This window comes from Rattus rattus, chromosome 5, assembly GCF_011064425.1.
Source record: "Rattus rattus isolate New Zealand chromosome 5, Rrattus_CSIRO_v1, whole genome shotgun sequence".
Taxonomy (NCBI): domain Eukaryota; kingdom Metazoa; phylum Chordata; class Mammalia; order Rodentia; family Muridae; genus Rattus; species Rattus rattus.
Window position 1 is genome coordinate 68,023,412 of NC_046158.1, and position 19,116 is coordinate 68,042,527.

A 19,116-nucleotide genomic window follows, 5' to 3' on the forward strand; every position below is an offset into this window, starting at 1 on the left:
GTGGAATAAGAAAGACTGTATCTGGAATGCAGGAGATCCTTTAGGACAGTGGTTCTCAACCTTCCTAATGCTAAAATCCCTTAATACAGTTCCTCAGGTTGTAGCAATCCCAGGCCATTAAATATTTTGTTGCAACTTCATAACTGAAATTTTGCTACTGTTCTGAATCATAATGTAAATATCTGTAAATATGGCAAAGGGCACAGACCCCAAAAAACGATGACATGAGTCAGTCTTCCAGGAAAAGCACCAAGACCTACTGAGATGCTCACTGAGGGTAGAGGAACCACAGAAGGGTAATAAGGAAGGAAATTCTAAGTACAGCTAAGACTAATCACTGAAGTGAGGATCGTGAGTGATGTGAATGCTTCTGTCCTGTTGTGTTAAGAATGTGTTTGCACGGGGTTGGGGATTTAGCTCAGTGGTAGAGCGCTTGCCTAGCAAGCGCAAGGCCCTGGGTTCAGTCCCCAGCTCCGAAAAAACAAAAAAACAAAAAAAAAGAATGTGTTTGCACTGATATTTGTTTTCTTTTGTCAATTTCCTTATCATTGAATGTTAACATCAATTAAGAGAATATCAGTGGTTATCATATTTAAGTTATAAGATACTAAAAGAATGTCCCTCAAGGGAACATTGCCACTTGCTCTAAAATACATGATGTGTTTACGGTTGTACATGAGATAGTTACATCATGCTAGGCATAGTCATGACCTCGTTTTTTTCACATGGAAATTAAGCATGGTCTAAGAGATGATTGGGTGTCAAGATGACAAGGGGTGGACTTGTGATGGGTATTCTTGGCTGTCAACCTGACTACACCTGGAATTAACTAAAAACTGAAGCATCTGGGCACATCTGGAAGGAAGTTTTAGTTGACTGGATCATTCGAGGACAGAAGACCCACCTTAAATCTGAGCCACACCTTGTCACAGCCTCTATAAAGGACACGGAAGAAACTTCTGCTTTTTCCGGCTTGCTCCATTCTTGCTGGCAAGTTCATATATCTATCCTTCTGCTGAGGCCCTCCCTCCCTGGCACTAGAGTCTACTTTGGGGGGATTCTGAGGTACACTGAAGACCAGCTGAGACATCAGCCTCGTGGACTGAACAACTATTGGATTCTTGGACTTTCCATCAAGAGATTGCTATTGTCGGATTGGGTGGATCCCTGCCATAATTCACTCTAATAAAGCATATTATATATGAATATATATGAAGTTATATCAATATATACGCCAATAGTTCTTTTCCTCTACAGAACCCTAATACTGAAGGCCTGGAGGATTCTGGGAGAGCCTCTGCTCCTCCGTCCACATTAGAAGGCTGAAGAGGCATCAGAGGGTTTTCTCTGACGTTAGTGAAGGATGGCTGCAATACGGCAGCAGGGGCAGCAGCAGAGTAGGTGGCTTGGAAACTGAGTGAATCCGCCAGTGACACACAGAAGCAAGCAGGCCAAAGGGCAAGAGCTTTTCCCTCTGCCCAGCACCACAGTGTGTCACCCACACTTAGGGTGGATCTTCCCACTTGATTAACCCAATCAAGAAAAGCTCACTTGCCCCCTAGTGGATTCCAGATTTGGTCAAGTTGACAACCAAAATTAACCACCAAAGCCACAAGACAAAATCATGCTGTGTCACTAGGCAGCCTTGCTGGCCTGGAATCTCCTAGATAACTCAGACTGGCCTCAGACTTGTAGTGTCCATTCTGCCTCTGCCCCCTAAGTCTGGGGACTCACAGGCGATGCCACTATGGGCCACTATGCCTCCCCTTTCTGCTCTCAAATTGCTTTTTTTCAGGTAATTGTCATAGCACTGAAAAAAAAATAACTAATACAAACAGCAAATGTTAGCAAGAAAGCGAAATGTCCAGAACTTTACAAGACAACTTTTTTATTACATTTATTTACTTCAGGCATGTGTCATTTTATGCGTGTAGAGGTCAGAGGACAACTTATGAAAGTCGCTTCACCCCTTCCAATGTGTGGGGCTCCAGACATCAGGCTTGGTGACAGACGCCTTTATTCACTGAGCCATCTAGCCAGCCTCCCATCTGAATATGGAGTTGAAACAGACTCAGAAACAGACTAACGCTTCCACAGAGGCCATGACTCCTTCCATCCCATGCCAGTGAGACTGCTAACCTCCTTTATAAAGGCCTGAGAGTGTTCCCGGTCTCCTGGGCTCTTCCAGTGAATTCCCTTGCAGCCTGAGATAAGGTCTCACTATAGCCCAGGCTGGCCTTAAACCCACAATTCTTCTGCCGCAGCCTCTTGACTACTAGGATTATAGGTATATACTACCATGCCTGGTTCAAACCCAGTCTCTAAAGAACATTATCTAGCACAACAAACTTTGAAGAATCAGAATTTATCAAACTACTTCCTGTGACAGTTAATTTCTGTAATCAACTTGACTGGATTTAGAACGGCCTAGTACTATCTAGAGTACACAACTCTGGGTGTGTCTGAGTTTATTTCCAGAGAGGTTTAACTTAGGAAGAGTAACCCTCAGTGTGTGTAGCACCATCCCACAGGCTGGAGCCCCAGACTGAGACAGGAGGAGGAGCAGCATCCATCTCTACTTCCTGGCTGTGGATGCAACGGGCCCAACTGCCCCATGTTCTGTTGCCACAGCTAAAGGCTCACCCCACATCACAGCTTTGCTACTCCACCGTGGTGCACTGAAACCTCAAACCGTGAACCAAAATAAACCCTTCCTTAAGGTGCTTGAGAAAAGCAATGTACTTCCTTTCATCTATTGAAAACAGAAAAGGAGGAAGAGGAAGGAAAGAGGAGGGAGAGGACCTACTAGGGCTAGTGACATAAACCTGTAATCCTAACACAGGGGAAGCTGAGGACGATGCTGTGTGTTCAAAGCCAGCCTGGGTTATATAGAAAGACAAAAAGAGGTGGGAACCTGTTCCCAGAGGAAGGTGTTTGGACACAAACCACGTGACTAACAAGGCTATCAGTGAGTACTAGAAGCTTTTCCATCATCCACAAAAGGTTATGGCTCTTGGTTCTGTGCATTTCACAGCCTCCAGTAGGCAAGGGCTTCCCAGAAACTCAGGTGGGTGCAATTTTAACAGCAGGAAGGTCAAGGGACAGGAAATTGAAAATCCCAATTCTGGGCACTGGGGTCTATGATCCCCAAGCCTGCAATTTATGTGAAATCTTTACCCCTAACATGACAGCTATCAGGTAGAACTCTTTGGGAAGTGATCGGATCATGAAGGCAGAGGGAGCCCCAGCCCTCCAATCATGTGATGTTATGGGAAGAAAGAAGATGGGCCCTACCAGACACTTATCTATTGGGTTCTTGGACTTGACAGCTTCTAGAACTGTTAAAAAAAACAGATTTTCATTCTTTATAAGTTTCTGATATTTTATTATAGCTGTCTGAACAAACTAATATTCTAAGATTTGTCCTAAAACCTTTTGGAAGATCTCTGGCATTTGAATACCCATAATACTCCATCCAGTTCTTCAGCCATTCATAAGAGTAGAAGATTGTGTGTTTATAAAGATGGCACGACTCTTAGTGCTCCTTTAGCATCTGACTAGGAGTCATTTCTTCCCTTTCTTACAGGCCTGCCAAGACAGGAGAGAGAGTGTGTGTCAGTGTGTCAGTGTGTCAGTGTGTGTGTGTGTATGTGTGAGTGAGTGTAGGTGTGATTGAGTGTAGGTGTATGCGATTGAGTATGATTGACTGAGTGTGAGTGATTGTGAGTGAGTGTGTTGGGGAGTGAGTGTGTCAGGAAGTGAATGTGAATGTGTGTGCCAGTAAGTGTGAGTGTGTACGACTATATGAGTATGTTAGTGTGTTCATGTGAGTGTATATGTGACCATGCATGAGTGTGTGCATGTCCACATGTGTACATGGGGAAGTCAGAACAGGACCTCAACATCTTCCTCTAAGACGTTCAACCTTGTTGCACCAAGATGGGACTTCTTGCCTTTTGGGCTAGACTTGATTGATAGTGAGATGTTATGGCACACCGGTGTGTGCGCCATTCCTCCAGCGCTGAGGATATAGGTACTTAAATCCATGCCTAGGTTTTTACATGGGGTACCTGGTATTTGAACTCAGGTCCTCATGCTTGCAGAGCAAAGCACTCTAAACCTCTGGGCTATCACCCCAGATTTCTCTCAGACCATATTCTTCACATGCAAGCTTGCTTTCCAAAGGACTTAGAACAAAACAAAAACTCATCTCCCTCTAAAAAGGAATGCGAACCAGAAACAGCAGGCCGGGAACTGGAGAAAACAGAGCCAAGACTTTTATTAAATGGTGAGTATAAAACAAAGCTATCTAAAAAGGAATCCAGGGGACTGCATTCACCACTCTGGGGTTCCTTAGGCCTTACCCCTCCTACCACAATAAAAACGCCATGTGTGAGCGCAGGACAGGTAGCAAAGGCTAAAAGAAACAAGGCTTCTAAAAATGTCAGACACTCAGCTTAGGGGGCTTGATGAGCGAGGTCAAAGCACAGTGGCTCCAATTCCTCCTACTGTCTCCTGCCCACGAGACTACTTTTGTGGGGGGGCCTGAGCAAGAGACAGCGGGCTGTCTGGAGCCACTGGGTGGAGGCAGCCATCTACATCGTCCGTCCCAGTTGACTTCTCCTGCTGTTCTGTTATCTCGCCTTTTTTGTGCTCAGCAAGCACCTGGCAGAACTGACCCATGGCTAGAAGGTGCAAAAGAGACAGAAGGAGAGAACGGATGAATTAAAGGTGTGCACACGGAGCCCAGACGGACCCTGGGTGGCGGCAGACCATCAGAGCCTCTGTTTTTGGTGCTGAAATCAGCCCTCCCTTCTTTGGGATGAAACTGGAAGACAACCTGTTCTATCTCTCCTGGCTCTATTTGAACCTGAAGACAAATCATGAGCCTGCCAGAAAGAAGAAGGTCTGTGTCAAAGTCTGTCCTCTGGCTTATTTGCTTCTTAACCTTTCCCAGGGTTTGATCATTTACTTTTGATACAGGGTCTCTGTATGTGGCCCAGGCTAGCCTTGACCTCTGACCTCCCGTCTCCTTCCAAGTGTCAGGATTGCAAGCGTGAATGCCCAAGCCCAGCTTCCCTCAGCCTACTTTCCACCCTAGACTAAAAGATATTTCTGTAAGACAGATTTTTTACAAGGCTAAGTGGCTCGTTGCTCATGTCAGCAGGTAGGAAAATGTCTGGTGACTCATGCGATGCTATAACCAATTATTCAAATAAACGTTGTGTTCTCCATGTTGCCAGAGGAGTGTGCGAATGTTGGTAGAACATACGACGGCTGCCATGATCGTTCGTCCACCACATCCACTGGACTCCAGCCCCACATGGGGCTTCTTAAAGGCTCTGGTCCAGAAGATAGTCTCAAACACATGGCAGACACAGAACAAGGATACTCAGAAGGTGGGATGTAGGGAAAGATGGGTACTTAGAGAATGGATTACTTCCTGTTTATGAAGGAGTGTAATGGAATAGAAAAAGGTGACTTGGGGAAGCTGAAGCTATAGGCTATTGAAGACAGAATATATTAGGGAGGAGTTGATGGGGCGTCTTTACTGGGGTAAAGACTTGGGGTGGGGACACCAGCAGCACTCACCCACTTGTAGTTTAGGGTGTTTTTCTGCAAAGACGAGGCGGAACCAGCCAGGTTCTATGCACATAAAGGATTTGCCACTGGATAACAGCAGCTTTTTGTCCTGGAAGCGCTGGTGAAGGATCTGCTCTTGGTCAAACGTGCATGGATTCAGATACTAGGAAAGGGGACAGGGAAAGGGGGCAGAGCTGAGTGCAAGACCAGCTGACTGGTAAGCCCAGTGCCTGCCATTTCCAGAACTTACGGCTTTCAAGTTGATCCAGACAAAGAGGCCAGAGCCACAGTTGCAAAAGGGAATCTTCAAGTCCTCCAGCATCTTGGTGACATAGTTGTAAGCCTTCCGGAGCCGGCTGTGGTTTTTAGGCAGGTACACCTTATTGATCCACTCTGGATGGGTAGAGAAAGAGTACCACGGATCTTACAGAAGACATCTGGGGGTGGAGGGGAGGTTAAGGAGAGGGGTTCTTCCAAAGTGTACCTTAGCTGGGCTTCCTGTGAGCCATGAGCCACTTCAATACAAGATGGAGTCTGTCTTGTTGCATCTGAACTGATAATATCCTGGCACACATCTCTTTTATAGGACTGTAGAGGGGACAGTGAGCATCTTAATGCTCTACTAGAAGTTCCCTTTGAGTAGTAATCAAGGCCTGTAGCCAAGGCAGCCCACAAAGAGGACTGATGCCACTGTTGTCAACTGAGTGAGTAGTAGATATTCAAAGCTTTCGCTTGGGCTCTTGAACCCCACACACTGGATTCGGAGAGCCTGTCTAGTCTCTGGGATGAATTCAGCACCACTGTTCTCAGAGCTAATAACAGGGAAAGAGTGACATGAGGAGGCTGTAGAAACCTACCTTATACTGTTAAAAATTTTAATTATGCTGGATGGTGGTGGTATAGGCATTTAATCCCAGCACGTGGAAAGCAGAGTCAGATCTGAGTTCAAAGCCATCCTGGTCTACATAGCAAGTTCTAGGACAGCCAGGGCTACATGGAGAAACTCTTATCTCAACAACATCAACAAAACCCTAAACAAACAAGGCTTTAATTATGTGTGTATGGGCCAGTCTGTGCATGTATACGTAGGTGGTTGGGGAGTTGGATCTCCTGGAAAAGGGAGTTATAGGAGGTTGTAAGTTGACTGCTGTGGGTGCTGGGAACAGAACTAAGGTCCCCTGGAAGAGCAGCACGTACTTTTAACCCCTGAGCCACCTCTCCAGTCCCATGGCTATGTTATACTCCCAGAGCATCTAAACAAAAATCTCCTGAGGATGCAGTTTCTAGGTAAATCTTAAGTACATCTAAGGTTAAGAACCAGTATTGAAGGGGCTGAGGTCCAGTTTCTGCCACATATAAAGGAAGCTGGCACCATGGAGGGTTGATAGCTAGTCAGATTTCTCCTTCCTACTTCTTTCCCCACCCAAAACTAAAAGCAAGCTGTCTAGCTACATTAGTTTGTTTCTTTAAATACCATGGTTTGTCTCGATATAGTCCCATCTATTGGTTTGAACCTTCCAGTCTGGCATCAATTACAAGAAATTAAAGGGAAAGACTCTCTATGTTTTGGCCATAGCATTAAAGAGGTAAGTCTCCTCTCAGGCCCAGCATTCTTTTGAGGTTCCTGAAGAATCTAGGGGCTATAGATCTAGCCATGCCAACTCTCCCCCAAAACATCTTTCTCCTTTGTACCCCCTGGAAATTTATTTTAATCCACATTGGAAAAGTCAATGAAAATGACCCATTGTTGGCAAAAGAAACTGTTTGCCTGGGGCAAGTACATCCAGGAGAAAGAGACACTCACTGATCTCTGCTAGGTGTGATGGTACATGCTTTAATCACTTGGGAAGCAGAGGCAAGAGAGGCAGATCTACATGTTGAGTTCATATGAGGGCAGGGCCACATATTGAGACCCTGTCTCAAAGATAAAAAAGGACTGGTGTTTGAGAATCTTACCTTCACGTCTTGGGGAACCATTCATAAGCAGTTTTCTAAGAGCAGAAACTATTAGGCTTTCAGAATTAAAACCCAGCCTGGTTCCAACAGGCCCTCCATCTTCTAGCCACACCCATGCACTCACTGAGCTTAACCCTGAAGGTAAAGAAAACCCAGCAATCCCCCGTAGCCATAAAGTCGTCAAGATGCTATCCTAAGGTCCCGCTTAGTACCTTTGTCCTGGAGCAGTTGGCGTAGCTTGTACTGAGTGATGCCAGAGACACTATGGTGGTAGCCGAAAGCTTTCATGGCAGAGGCTACCTCCTTGTTGTGTGTATAGAGAACACCAAAGTGGATGCCAGACATGCCGAAATCCTGGAGAAGCCGAAAGAGGAACATGTAGTTTTTCTTACCTTTGGTTCCTCGATCCCCTTTCCTTCCAGACCCAAAGACAGGTGCTGGGGTTTACCTTACTGGTGCCCCAGATCATGTGGATCATGTTAGGATCAGGCAAGCTGGAAAGGAAATGTAAAAAATTCAAAGTTAGGGGGAGTGATTGAAAGATGGATACATGGCCTCTCTGATGGAAAGGAGAACATGGATATGAGGTTCTTCCTAGACAGGGTCTAACATGCCCAGGCTCAAGATAATGGTGGCAGCTAAGCTAGAAGTCAACACAAGGTGTCCCTGAACAGCATACAGGGAACAGTACACATGTGCCCACTGAGGGAAGTCCAGGGCCGTCAGCCTGACTGACTCTGCTACTGTGGGTCTGACTGTAGATCTGGTCCAAAAATCCCTCCTTAGCAGCTGTCCTTTCAGGAGTCAGCTGCCTACCATTTCTAGAACATGCTCGCCTGCTCACCTATCCATTCTAGAATATACCTGTCTCTTACTGTCCCACCTTTATTGAATCTGTCCCTTCTGCAGGCATGCTGTGTCTTACTTTGATGAAGTCTTATCTCTACAGACAAATTCTACATCTCCCAAAAGTCTGAGCTGGGCATAGTAGAACATACTGTGCAGCACTCAGGAGGTGTAGGCAGGAGAATTAAGAGTTTGAGGCCAAGTTGGGCAATACAGCAAGATGCTTTGTGAAGAAGTCCCTATCTTTCCTTGATACATACGTGTGTGTGTGTGTGTGTGTGTGTGTGTGTGTGTGTGCATGTGCTTGTCTACATATAGGTGTGAAAGACCCAGGTTAAAACTGGTTGTCTTTTTAGATCACTTTCTACCTCCCCAGTGCCATCACCTCAGACAAGGTCTCTCAATGAACCTGAAGTTCTTCAATTCAGCCAGGTTGTGTGGCCAATGAACTCCAGGGATCTGCTTTGCTTAGCTCCTCCCCAACCTCTAGGTTCACTTGTTGCCATGCTGCTTTCACATAGGTTCTGGGAACTCAAACTCAGATCCTCACGCTTTCCTGACTGACCCGCCACCCCTTGACCACACTTGCTGCCTTGCTCAGCATTCACTGATGCACAGAATGGCATTAGGACTTGACGCTCATGAGGGCAGTGGACACTTGGTTCATATTCACATCCCCACGGGCTCACGGAAGTTCCTGCTTCATGAAAGCACCTACAAAGCAGGAGGCTCATAGTTCTTGCTCCCAACACCAGTGCAGACAAACTTACTTTTCTATGCTCAGGATGCTGTGAAATGTGACAGTTGGCTCAAACACGGACAGCATGTAAATCTCATCCATGATCACATGCAGCTTGTGCCTGCAGTCGGGAAAGGAAAAAAACACATCTAGTTTCTATCAACAATTTTAAAAATTATTACATTTTAGTGTGTGTGTGTGTGTGTGTGTGTGTGTGTGCGCGCGCGCGCGCATATATATGTATGAGCCCAACCCTATGTTTGCACTCTCAGCATGGTCTATGGATGGAAGGCAAAGAACAACTTGTTAGAATCATGTCGCTCAGTTTCTCAGGCTTGGTGGCAGGCACCTTCACTCACTGAGCCATCTGGCCAGCTGTCTTCGTAATCTTCACTCACTCTCTTTCCTGCTCTTGGATACAGGCCATGGATGCCTATCATCCCAGGAGCTCACTCTACACCTCCCCAAGAGGCATTATAATATACAAGGGGGAGGCACATAAGAAGGAAACTTTGCTCTGACTGGCAGTACAAACCCAAAGATACCCATGAGATAACCCTTTAAACACCAGTACAAAGGAGAGGAGGCAAAGCTTCCCAGAGTGTTTAAGTCAGTGACAGGCAGCAGCTGCCACTCAGGGTCTAAACTGAGTCACAGCATCAGGTGGGCTTTGAACACACTCGTGTCCTCAGTTCCCCACAACCCTCGGACACAGCACCATCACCCCATGTCACAGATGCAAAGTAAGGTCCTGAGACAGTTCATTCAACCTAGTAGGGTCCCAGAGCTCAGGTGATGGCTAACACCAACTGTGAATTTCACAGGATCTAGAATCACCTAGGAGAGTAGCCTCTGGACACACTTGGGAGGAATTACCCCATTTAGGTTAACACAGAAGCTAACTGAGTAGAATAGTCTTGTTCTCTTTCCCATGGACCCCAGCGTGACCAGCTGCTTAAATCTCTTATTACCCTGTGTCTCCTCTCCTGTCATGATGAGCTGTACCCATGAGTCACAAGGCCAGGCAATCCTTCCTTTTGCAGGGTATTATGAGAGCAACAGGAAAGCAACCCAGGCAGCCAGAATTTACACTGGGTTCTTGATGGCATTCCTTGTTTGTTTGTATTGCTGGTCGATCTGGTTTAGTCATAAAGTTTGAGTGCTGTTTCTAGAAAACAAATAGTCTGTCCTAGAAAGGCTCACTGCAGGACTCCAGAGGCAACTGTTGCTAACCTGTTCCTAGCAGGGAGCTGTGAGAGCTTCTGACCATTTGTCGTCCTTGGCACTACAGCCCAGGTGGTCTGGAAACAGACACTGGGATACAGCACTTCTGCAACCATGAGTGGGAAAGCAACGGAGCCATGCTCGATGCCTAGGGTCAGTGTCTGTGTGGGAAGAAGCTGGACAGGAAATGGAAAGACAGAAATGGTGAGAATGGTGGCCCTTTCCCTCCATTCAGTAGCCTTCCTAGAGCCTTGCAAAGCAGGATGGGTAATCTTGGGTAAGTTACTTCTGTTTCTAACTTCTTGCCTACACATGACCACACAGGGTGGAACACATACTTCTTGGCAAAGACCAGGTACTCTTGCAGTGACCCTTGAGTGTAGACATCACCCAGAGGATTCTGGGGGTTGATAAGCACAAGGCCTCTGACCTTTTTTCCCTGAGAAGAAACCCAAACACAAGAGTGAATATAAGTCCTTTGCATCTCCCCCCAAATCCCACCAAGCATCCTTTACAGCTCGAGACATCTAACTTAGGACACCTTGATAAAGCCTAGGTAGGATCTCATGGATGCAACTCCATGCTGTGAGCAAAGGAGAAGAGGAAGTGTTCTGGAAGTTTCCATAGATGGAACTCACCTCTACAGTGAAGTCAGGTACTTAGAACTACTTGCTGTCTTTCCTATCTAGAGAAAGCCCCCACATCTTGTATTTAAGTCTTGTTATTCAGCCTTTTCAAGGCCAACAGTGGCAACCCTGAAATTAAGGCTCCCCCACTCACCACCCTTACCTTCTTCTTAGCCTGGGTCAGGGTAAGCTTGAGCTTGTCCACAGTGAGTTGGAAAGAATACTTGTTGGTCTCGGTGACCTGGGAGACATATGCTGCTGAGAGAGGCTTGTACCTGAGCCCAGTTTCTCAGCTCCCAAACACCATACAGTCCTTGGCTTTCATGTCAGTATGCTGGTCCTACATGGCTTCTTCACCCTGGTATCTGCCCCACTCCCACCATCAGTTAAAGATCTGTACCTTTGGGGCCCCTAGAACAGTCACCGGATGGGTGAGCAGGGAAGGGGCCACATTCTGACCTGGCTCTCCAAGTAGACAGGAATAAGCTCGACTTTTGAATAGAGGTAGGAACTGAAGGTGAAGCCATTATAGCACGGTGTGGGGATCAGAAGGGCATCTAGGAGCACAAGGAAACAAAGCTGTCTTCCAGTCATCACAAGCAGCAAGGCTCCCAACACAAGAGCCCTGTGTGGCAATCTCTTTTCAGTCCTTAGGTCCATTTCATTAAAAAATGGTACATTTTTACACATGTTTATTTGGGGAGAAAACTCTAGCTCCCAGTTTGCAAGCACACTTAAGGGGACATAGAGGGGTGGTCACAGGGAGCAATTCGGAGTCCAAGGTATGAAACAAATGGGGCCATTCCCATTAGAAAAGTCTTTGTGTTGATACGCCAGTGTCTGTGTGGCTACATGAACACCCATATGCATGCACATGTGAAGATCAGAGGTCAACTCCTGACTCCTTACTTTGGAGCAATACACCTTGTTTATTAAAATAGTATCTCTTTATTGGTGTATCTAGGCTGACTGGCGAGCAATCTTTAGGGATCTGCCTGTCTCAGCTTCCATGGCCTTGGAAACACATGCACCACACACACATGCTACCATGCCCAGCCTTTTAACCTGGGCTTCAGGAATCTAATTCAGGTCCCTGTGCTTGGGTGACAAGCACTTTCCTGACTGGGCAGTTGTCCTTATCAGCAAACTTTAAAAAGTCTTGTCCGTACCAGGCTTGACACTAAAGGTCATAGGTCATGCCTAAGGTAAAGTTTCCTAGTGGTGGACCTGGTGAATTTCATTTCTCTCTTTTCTTTCTCATTCTCTTGGTCTTCTGGGCCTCATCATTTAAATCACCTCTTTGAGAACTGCCACATGCTTCTCCCATGTTTAATGAAGACTCTAACTCCCTTGAGTTCCCAGAAATGATATCTCTGGGAGGACAGAATAGGAAAAGACCTCAACGGTCTTCTCTTCCAAAGTTCAGTGCTTAGGTGTCCCTGACCACATGCCAAAACAGGCAAGCAGAGCCTGCTGACTTACCACCTGGGTCACACAGAACCATGACCAGCGAAGAAAAGACCGAGGAGCAGCCATTTAGAACTACCACCTGAGGACAAGGTCCAAGAGACAGAGTCAAAATCAGTATCTGTGTGACAAGGGTATGCACAGGTCATCCCCCCCTCCTCCCAAAGGGCAGGTCCAGGGTCCGCCTCAGTTGGACTTCCTCCAGAGATGACTTTTCTTGTGCCCTGCCCCTCTGAGAGGTTTCTCCCTGTGGTCTATAGATGATGCAGAAGGAACCCATGACAACTCTCCATTGCACTCACTCACATTTTCTGGATCAAGGGGTGTAGGTGCCTTGCAGTAGTGGGTCAAGAAACTAGCCAGCTCTTCCCGAAGGCTGTGGACAGACCCAGAGAAACCCTATAGATCCCAGGCGCCCTTCCTCATCCAGAATCTCGATGACACACTTTTAAACATAGTATCCAACCTTAAGGAGATCTTTACTATCTAAGCCAACCTCATCATAAAGAACAATAGACGAAAGTTACCTCTCCAGGGTCATGTGGCTATTGAGGTGGGAGAATTATAGACAGATGTTTCTGCCAGATTAGTCTGCCTCCTGAGAGGTTTTATTCTTTTTTGATACTGAATGCAACATTGTCACCTACACAGTTCATATTTAAAACTCAGCCAACAATTCTCAATGTTTTAAATAAGTTAACGGATTTGTGTTGGGCTGCATTCATTAACCATCATGCCTCTAGCTGGACATGTCTGTTAGGCACTTCCTGGAAGTTATTAGTCAAAGATACAGGAAGGTAGTCAATCTTAAATATGGTGCATTTGGGGGAAGGGGATATGGCTCGGGCAGGGATAGATACTTCCCTTGAATACATGAACAGAACCCTGGGTTCCATCTTCAGCACCACGACAAAAGCAAGCATGATGGTATCCACCTGCAATCCCACACTCAGGAGGTAAGGCTGGGAGGGCCAGAAATTCAAGGTTATCCTCAACTAGATAGGGAGGATGAGGCCAGCCTGTGCTACACAAGATTCTGTTGCTGATTTTTTATACAGCCAATGGATGATGAAAGGTGCCTGTGGACAAGAAACCCTAGGTCTGAAAGGCACTTACGATGGTTCTCCTTTCCAGTCAGAGTACTGCAGCTGGGCCTCATCAAGGAAGTTCATGTCGCACTGAGTCAACTGTTGGCAAATAAGAGCATGAAGACAGGGAGGTCAAGCGGGCCTTATTTTGTTCTATGTTCATGCATAAGTCTCTGCCCTGGGAAGTTACAAATCTCCCAGGAGGGGAACAAGGACATGTGCTCCTTCGTGAATGGAGGCTAGCCTTGTCAGACACACATATGCTTTAACAGAAGTATCTGACAGTCTTCCTAGGCCAAGGCTTTTGGACTGCTCACTGCATAACTGGCAGAATACCCTTGGACAGTCGGCCAGGCCAGGAGCTTAGGGTATGATATTCTAGAAGCGGTGTCTTATCTCTCCCCATGCTGTCTTATGTTTTCCCCCTGGACCTCCCACAAGTTGAGGAATAGGTCAGGGAACTGAGCCCAGAGGAGATAAGTCTCAACTAAGCCTAGAGTGTTGCTTACCCTTGCTGTTATCAGATCAAGGCAAAGCTTGTTCTCGCTGGTACTAAGGTTGATGTAGCCCTGGAAGTAAAAGGGATGTAGATTAGCCCTCTCACTCCATCCTAGGATACCTTTAGGCATGCAAGAAACCGCCATTGTAGATTAGTTCAAGGGAAGATTTCACTATGCCACAGCATAGTTCAATGGGTGTCTAGCGATGTTAAGTGATAGAAAACATCTCAGGAACCTAAAGTTTTGCAGCTATCAAGTCCCCTCCCCAGTCCAACAGACATATCAGAGTAGTCGGTCTGTTCTCTGTGTACTAGCCACTGAATTCCTTGGTGGCAGGCCTTAGTTAGACTCACTGTTTCCTGTGAGCGACCTTAGGTCTCAAGAAAAGCATTCCATTTGGTCAAAAGGAGGAGGAGAAGGGAAGTTGGAAATCTACCAGACAAACACATTGGGTGGCGCGCAGAACCTCTCTAGCTCTAGCCAGATCCTGGAGCCTTATCTACAGCAAACCCTGCCTGTACCCATCTCTGCTATCTCATGGAAGGGGCCTCCAAGTTACTGGAGGAGATGCGGCCCTTGCGTACAAGAGAGGTAACAGATTCAGTTCCTAGGAAAGCCACGTGATGCCTGTACACAGCTTAGGCGAGGAGCAGAAGGGGAAGGCATGACCACAGCCACAGATGACTCTACCCTTTGACTGGAGAGCTCTGTTAATCTCCTCGGCTAAAACCCCATTGTTGGCTGCTTGCTGCCCTTGGGGGACATTTGAACACTAATCACATCACTCATTGTCTCTACTCTGGCACACAGGTCTTCCTCCTGATCATACCAGCTCTTCCCACCTTCCACGCACGGTTCTCACCCCTCTAGGAACATCACAGCCACCATCACATAGGCTGACTGGTTCAGATCCCTTCGGTGCTCTGGAAAACAGTATAAACTCTGTTTCTCTCACGGCTGCCTACACCCGCCACTGTGCTTTATTTTTTGAAGGCACACTCATTTCCCAACGTGAGCACAGTGTCTGACTGCTGAAGCTAAAGAAAAGGTGGTAGGGATGAAGGGACTCAAGACATTCCCCTCCCTCAGGTCTCCATCTTCTGGGACATTGTCAGTGTATTGTCTATAATTATATCACTATTCTAAGAGAATAATGTCAGAGCATCATAAGGAGAGGTAAGCATAAGAGAGGTGCGTGGCACAGGACTCAATACATCCTAGTGATCGGGGCTTTCAAAGACATCCCATCTTACCGAAGGGTTCTTATCTTGGTGGTACTTGTCCATCTGATAGGCCTCATAGCCCTGAAAGCTTAAGTGGTAAAACTCATAGATGCCAGTCCCACGCTTGGATAGGGTGCGGTCGGCAAAGGCATCCTCAAAGTCACCCAGCCTAGGCCTGGGTTGGCCAGTCTGCCAAGATGACAAGGCCTGGTGCCCAGTCTTGATGCCACATCTAGAGTCCGAGCAAGGGAGAGGAGGCACTTTGAACTTCAGTTTCTTTACAGTGTTAGACCATATGTGGTTGATGATCTGAGACAGTAAGAAGCCCATCTTCTTTTCCTGCTTCCTGGAGGCTCGTGTGCATTGCTGATCTCCTGGTGGGAGGCACTGCATCTGCTGGCTTGTCCGCTGCAAGAAGTGGTCCATGAAGGCACACTGCAACTTCAACATCTTCTCCTGCAGTATTTTGAAGGCCTTCTTTCTGGAGGACCTCTTCTTTAGCTGATCCTGGGGTTTGAAGTGGATGCTTTCCCAGTGACTTGGAGTCTGGGTGCTGCTTTCAGTCTTGGCAGCCTGGCTGGAGCCTACAGAGAAAGAGATTGAGTACAGGAAACACAAGACCGCTTTCCCTGAGGATGCTGGCATGGTTGTGAACAGCACGGATTCTCAGGCTCATCACCGGCTTCTCCCACCTCTATGGTCTGGGCTTAGGCTCTAAATGACTCAGAAAGCTCAAGAGCAGGGGTAAGCATCCCTGGCTCAGCTTCTGGTGCGTTCTACCAAGATGCTGTTAGAATGTGGCCTGAGAACAAACAGTAAGGCCCTCTAGGGGAAAAGAGGGAGCTGGCCTTTTCTAGGTTCTTCCTGTGCTCTAACCAGAGCCAGCTTCATCAGGTTCTAAATGCAAAGGGTGGGGCTTTTGTTGTCCAATCCCAGTACAAAGTAAACTATCCTCCTGAAACAGGTCAGTATATGATTGCCTGGAGGGTCACATTTGGCCTCTCACCCGTTTTTATGGGTAACAGGCAATCAGGGACTGGGAAGATGGCTTAGTTGGTAAAATGCTTGCTGCACAAATAGGAGGACCTGAGTTCACTCGCCAGCACCCATGTTAAAAAGCTGGATGAGGCAGCAGGTACAGGTCATTCTAGCACTTGGGAGGCAGAGGCAAGATGAGATAGAGTTGAACAGTTGTGATGGTGGCCATGCGGCCCTTGGAGCTTCAACTAGTTAAGTGCTTTTGAAAAATATTTATTTATGCTGGGTGGTGGTGGTGGTGGTGCACATCTTTCATCTCAACACTTGGTGGGGACAGAAGCAGGCACAACTATGAGTTTGAGGCTAACTTGGTCTACAGAACGAGTTTCAGGAGAGCCAAGGCTATACTGAGAAATCCTGTCTAGAAAAACCAAGCTGGATGAGGGGTACGTGCATGTATGTGTGTGTGAGTGTGTGTGTGTGTGAGTGTGTGTGACTGTGTGTGACTGTGTGTGAGTGTGTGTGAGAGTGTGTGAGAGTGTGTGAGTATGTGAGAGTATGTGAGAGTATGTGAGAGTATGTGAGAGTATGTGAGAGTGTGTGAGAGTGTGTGAGAGTGTGTGAGAGTGTGTGTGTGTGTGTGTCTGTGTGCGCGCGTGTGTGTGCGTGTTTGCATGTGTGTGCGTGTTTGCATGTGTGTGTATGCATGTGTGTGTATGCATGTGTGTGTGTGCATGTGTGTGTATGCATGTGTGTGTATGCATGTGTGTGTATGCATGTGTGTGTATGCTTGTGTGTGTATGCTTGTGTGTGTATGCTTGTGTGTGTATGCTTGTGTGTGTATGCTTGTGTGTGTGTATACGTGTATGTGTGTATACGTGTACGTGTGTATACGTGTATGTGTGTGTGTATTTGACCTGTACTATGTTTGTACACCACATGCATGCAGTGTCCATGGAGATCAGAGGGAGTGCTAGATATGCTAGAACTGAAGCTACAGATTGTTGAGCACATGTGCAAGTGGTAAAAATCACACCTGGTCCACTAGAAGAGCAGCAAGCACAACTGCTGAGCCAGTCCTTCAGCCCCCAAAGCTTCAGCTAGTTATTATCTGGACCTTATTGAAAAGGGTTGCCAAATCCGTTTTAGAACATAAACCTTTCTTTTTGCTTGTTTCCCCATCCTCCACCAAGACTGTCAATACCAGATACCCAGCCCCTCCCATCCTGACCTCACACGATTCCTATTATGCCATGACAGCGGTTTCACTTCTAGTCTCTCTAGCTCAGGGTGCAGCCTCAGGTTTGGTCCATCTGAATCACCTAGCAATGTGACATAAGCCTCAGATAGTGAAGCCAAGTTCCTGGACTTTGGTTGGATAAAGCCAAAAATATTTATTTCTAATATTTCAAGCTCCCGAACTGTACTCAATGAACATGCTACCAATGTTTCTAAAATCAGGTAGGAATACCAGAAACGACCAAGAAGTACCTTCTTAATGCCTCAGTGAACCAGCAAAACAAACCAAGAAGCAAACTCTAGGTGATGGGGCTGGCAACTGCCTCTCATTCTTTAAGACAACCTCCACCCCAAAAACTAGGCTTATACCTCTTCCACCATATGCTGTGATCCCCAGCTTCTTCCAAACAACAACAGCAACACCACACATATGTCTAAAGCCTCATTGCTTCTTCTGCACATGTATAGTATCCACACTTCAAAGTATTAAACACACTCTGCAACATCTAGGAGGTTCGGTGGCCAGCCAATCTAGCCAAGAGAGCATCTGTAAGATTTTTATCTAAAACACAAGGTGGAGAGACTGATCAAGACACTCAACATTGACCTCTCCCCTCTCCATATCTACACACAGCATGCACACAGCAACACATTCTCCTGGAAGACTTTAAGAAGGAAGTGAACATGGGTTAAGGTCATTAGGGAACTTAGAAGTTGGGGACTCTGCCAAGACTTCTTATATAGGAAATGTCTATCATAAATGATGTTGTAGCACAAAGAACCGTTTCCTCTAAAGCCGAGCCCTAACTGTTAGAATTGGGGTTCATCAATCCTGTCCTTCAAACCCCTCAGCCATACCTTGACTTTAGTGTCCCTAAGCCTGCCCTCATCTACTTTCCAATGTCTACTCATCCTCCATATTGGTTAAAATCAGTGTCAGGATGAGAGAAGTGGCTGCTGCCATGAGCTGTGGGAGGGGGATGGAGCCAGGCAGGGCTCGGCTCATGGCTAGTGTCAGGTTCCTCTCAGCTTCACCTGGTCTATCTTCCCACTTAGCTCCACAAGTCTTGCTTGATGGACGAGAAACCAGAGGCCCAAAGGAATGAATCAAGTCTACTAGACACAGACGTAGGAAGTGTTTATCAGGGAAGGTTCCGGGCACATCAGCCTATAGTTGCTGTGCCTAATGTGCCCCAGCACAGACACGATTCAACCCAACACAAAGTCAAAACTTGAAACATCGAGGTTCCTGTTGCTTTTCTTCCGTAACTCCATTGCCCAGTTCTCAAGCACCAACTTTGTAGAGAATGTTGTATTACAGCGTTAGGTCTAAGCAGTTGACAATAAACCTCCACTTTGCTTTAAGCTCCAGGACGCTGTGGTCCAAAGTTCCTACCTCCCTCCATCCCCACCTTGTGTCACCCCACCAAGCTCACCTTCTTTTCCATTTTCACTCATGTCTATAAAGTCTAAATCCTTACGCCCCCCTAGAGTGTCTTCGTCATTCAGGGAGCAGAAGCTTGCTCCACTGCCCCCCTCCTCTCGCTTTTAAGCACAAGGTGGCTCTCAGGGTAATGAGTTCCATCTTTCTCCCTTCTGGAGCCATCTGCCCAGCAGCTCCCTGTTACCTAAAATGGCCTTGGCATC

At 46.7% G+C, this 19,116-nt stretch overlaps 1 protein-coding gene across 1 annotated transcript; it reads right to left on the reverse strand.

Annotated features, from left to right (window-relative positions):
• Positions 1-4,255: 4,255 nt before the first annotated feature.
• LOC116900341 (probable inactive 1-aminocyclopropane-1-carboxylate synthase-like protein 2) lies at positions 4,256-18,960 on the reverse strand. Its single transcript, XM_032902094.1, has 15 exons — positions 18,906-18,960; positions 15,283-15,836; positions 14,039-14,098; positions 13,558-13,628; positions 12,748-12,817; positions 12,457-12,523; positions 11,434-11,531; positions 11,138-11,215; positions 10,687-10,787; positions 9,156-9,245; positions 7,988-8,033; positions 7,752-7,893; positions 5,834-5,976; positions 5,593-5,746; positions 4,256-4,685 (listed from the first exon to the last, which is right to left on the reverse strand). The coding sequence occupies exons 1-15, from the start codon at positions 18,925-18,927 to the stop codon at positions 4,528-4,530; spliced, it is 1,854 nt and encodes a 617-aa protein (XP_032757985.1). The 5' UTR covers positions 18,928-18,960; the 3' UTR covers positions 4,256-4,527.
• Positions 18,961-19,116: the final 156 nt, after the last annotated feature.